The 2,149-nt window shown below is 34.9% G+C and overlaps 1 protein-coding gene across 1 annotated transcript in view; it reads left to right on the plus strand.

The window, feature by feature from the left end:
- LOC106463894 (calcium-activated chloride channel regulator 1-like) overlaps positions 1–2,149 on the plus strand; it is a 28,674-nt gene that overhangs the window by 10,489 nt on the left and 16,036 nt on the right. The window contains exon 4 of the mRNA XM_013923973.2: positions 397–503. Within this exon, the coding sequence (XP_013779427.2) occupies positions 397–503 (107 nt within the window). The remainder of the gene's footprint in view (positions 1–396; positions 504–2,149) is intronic.

The raw sequence follows: 2,149 nt of genomic DNA on the forward strand, positions 1-2,149 counted from the left end.
ACAATTAAAAACATTTTATTTAGGCCTATCTATGGCTTTCAAAAAGTTGACGACTCTAAATGTTTCGACGTTACAACTGAGGATGTAGAGGATGAAACATGTAGAGTCGTCAATTTTTTGAAGGCCATAAATAGGCCTAACTAAAATGTTTTTAATTGTGCACCAGTTTAACGTTGAATATTATTTATGATTTTAACAAACAACTTGGTTTCAGTTGCTTTGTCTCCATTTGTTTCCTCAAGGTTTTAGAACTTTATCACTATAGAAATAATGTATCCATAGAAGGGTGAGGATCGTCGCAGGAATCAAACTCCATACTTTAGCCTTATAAGCTTATCGGTAAGCTACCAGATTCCAGTTTTTGTTAATATGAATAAAAACCTTTATTTTTCACAGAAAGATATCTGGTGCATGAGTGGGCTCATCTGAGATACGGAGTTTTCGACGAATATGGCTCATCAGCTGACTCCAACCATCCACCATTTTACCAACAATGTGACATGGTGGGTTATAACACTTTTCTATGTAAATTTGATGTTGTTTTTTCAGAACTGTTTGTTTGATGTGGAACACAAAAGTACACAATGGACTATCCGTGATGTGTTTGTTGGTTTTTATTTATTTTGTTTTAGAAGTACGATGTACTTGGGATTGCACAGTTAGGTATTTTGATTTCATTTTTACGGCAAAACAGGCTATTAACCGCCATCCTTAATTTTGAACTACTGACCAGGAAGATGGCAGCCGGTCAGAAGTAGCACCCCACCAGTCTGTAATTTGATATATTAAACCCTGAAAACAGTGTTCTTTGGTTTGTTTAAATAGGAAGTGCTAATTAATTTCAGTTATTATTATTCAAGTATAATTACACTTTTGTCTCATACTGTAAGAGGGCTAGCACGTGCCGTTACTCTCACTTTTCGGTAACAAAGAAAAGTGATCAATGCATTAAAAATGTTATATTTTTATTATGTAGTAAAATAAATCGTATTACATTACTTTCTTCATATCCACACTCTACTTTCTCACATTACTTTCTTCATATTCACACTCTACTTTCTCACATTACTTTCTTCATATCCACACTCTACTTTCTTACATTACTTTCTTCATATCCACACTCTACTTTCTTACATTACTTTCTTCATATTCACACTATACTTTTTTACGTTACTTTCTTCATATCCACAATATACTTTTTTACGTTACTTTCTTCATATTCACACTATACTTTTTTACGTTACTTTCTTCATATTCACACTATACTTTTTTACATTACTTTCTTCATATCCACACGATAATTTCTACATTACTTTCTTCATATCCACACGATAATTTTTACATTACTTTCTTCATATTCACACTATACTTTTTACATTACTTTCTTCATATTCACACTATACTTTTTACATTACTTTCTTCATATTCACACTTTACTTTTTTCTTGCTGTTGCTCTCTTTCGAAACGTTTGCGATATAATTTACTTGTCAACAAAAACCCATTCAATAATCCTTTTTTTATGCATAAGAAAAATCCCCGTCGGTGTTAACAAAACGAATCATAGGTGTACCAAGTGTCACCCCCAGTTTTAATAAAGTGACCCTCGTTTTCTAGTGAAGAGACACACGGGAAGGAGTAGGCAAGATAAGCCTCGTTGTTTAGTGAAGTGACACACAGAACTACGCAAGGTAAGCCTCAGTGTTTAATGAAGTAACACACAGAACTAGGCAACGTTAGCCTCAGTATTTAGTGAAGTGACACACAGAACTATGCAAGGTAAGCCTCGTTGTTTAGTGAAGTAACACACAGAACTAGGCAAGGTAAGCCTCGTTGTTTAGTGAAGTAACACACAGAACTAGGCAAGGTAAGCCTCGGTATTTAGTGAAATGACACACAAAATGTAATGCACTACTGAATAGAGGAAAAGTAGCTATTCAGTAAAATATTATCACCCACGCTAATGGATTGACACTCACTCTTATAACGCACCTACCGCTTAAAATATGCAGAATATCCTATGGTATCGCACGGATGCGAACCAGGTTTGTCAGCTCTACCACAGGAACAACCCTCTTCCCTTTTGACTTTGTGCCTCTATTATCTTAGTTGCGCACTTTTAAAACACTCCTGAGGATGACGTTGTAACGT

The sequence above is a fragment of the Limulus polyphemus genome, unplaced genomic scaffold (assembly GCF_000517525.1).
Source record: "Limulus polyphemus unplaced genomic scaffold, Limulus_polyphemus-2.1.2 Scaffold1511, whole genome shotgun sequence".
NCBI classification, from domain to species: Eukaryota; Metazoa; Arthropoda; class Merostomata; order Xiphosura; family Limulidae; genus Limulus; species Limulus polyphemus.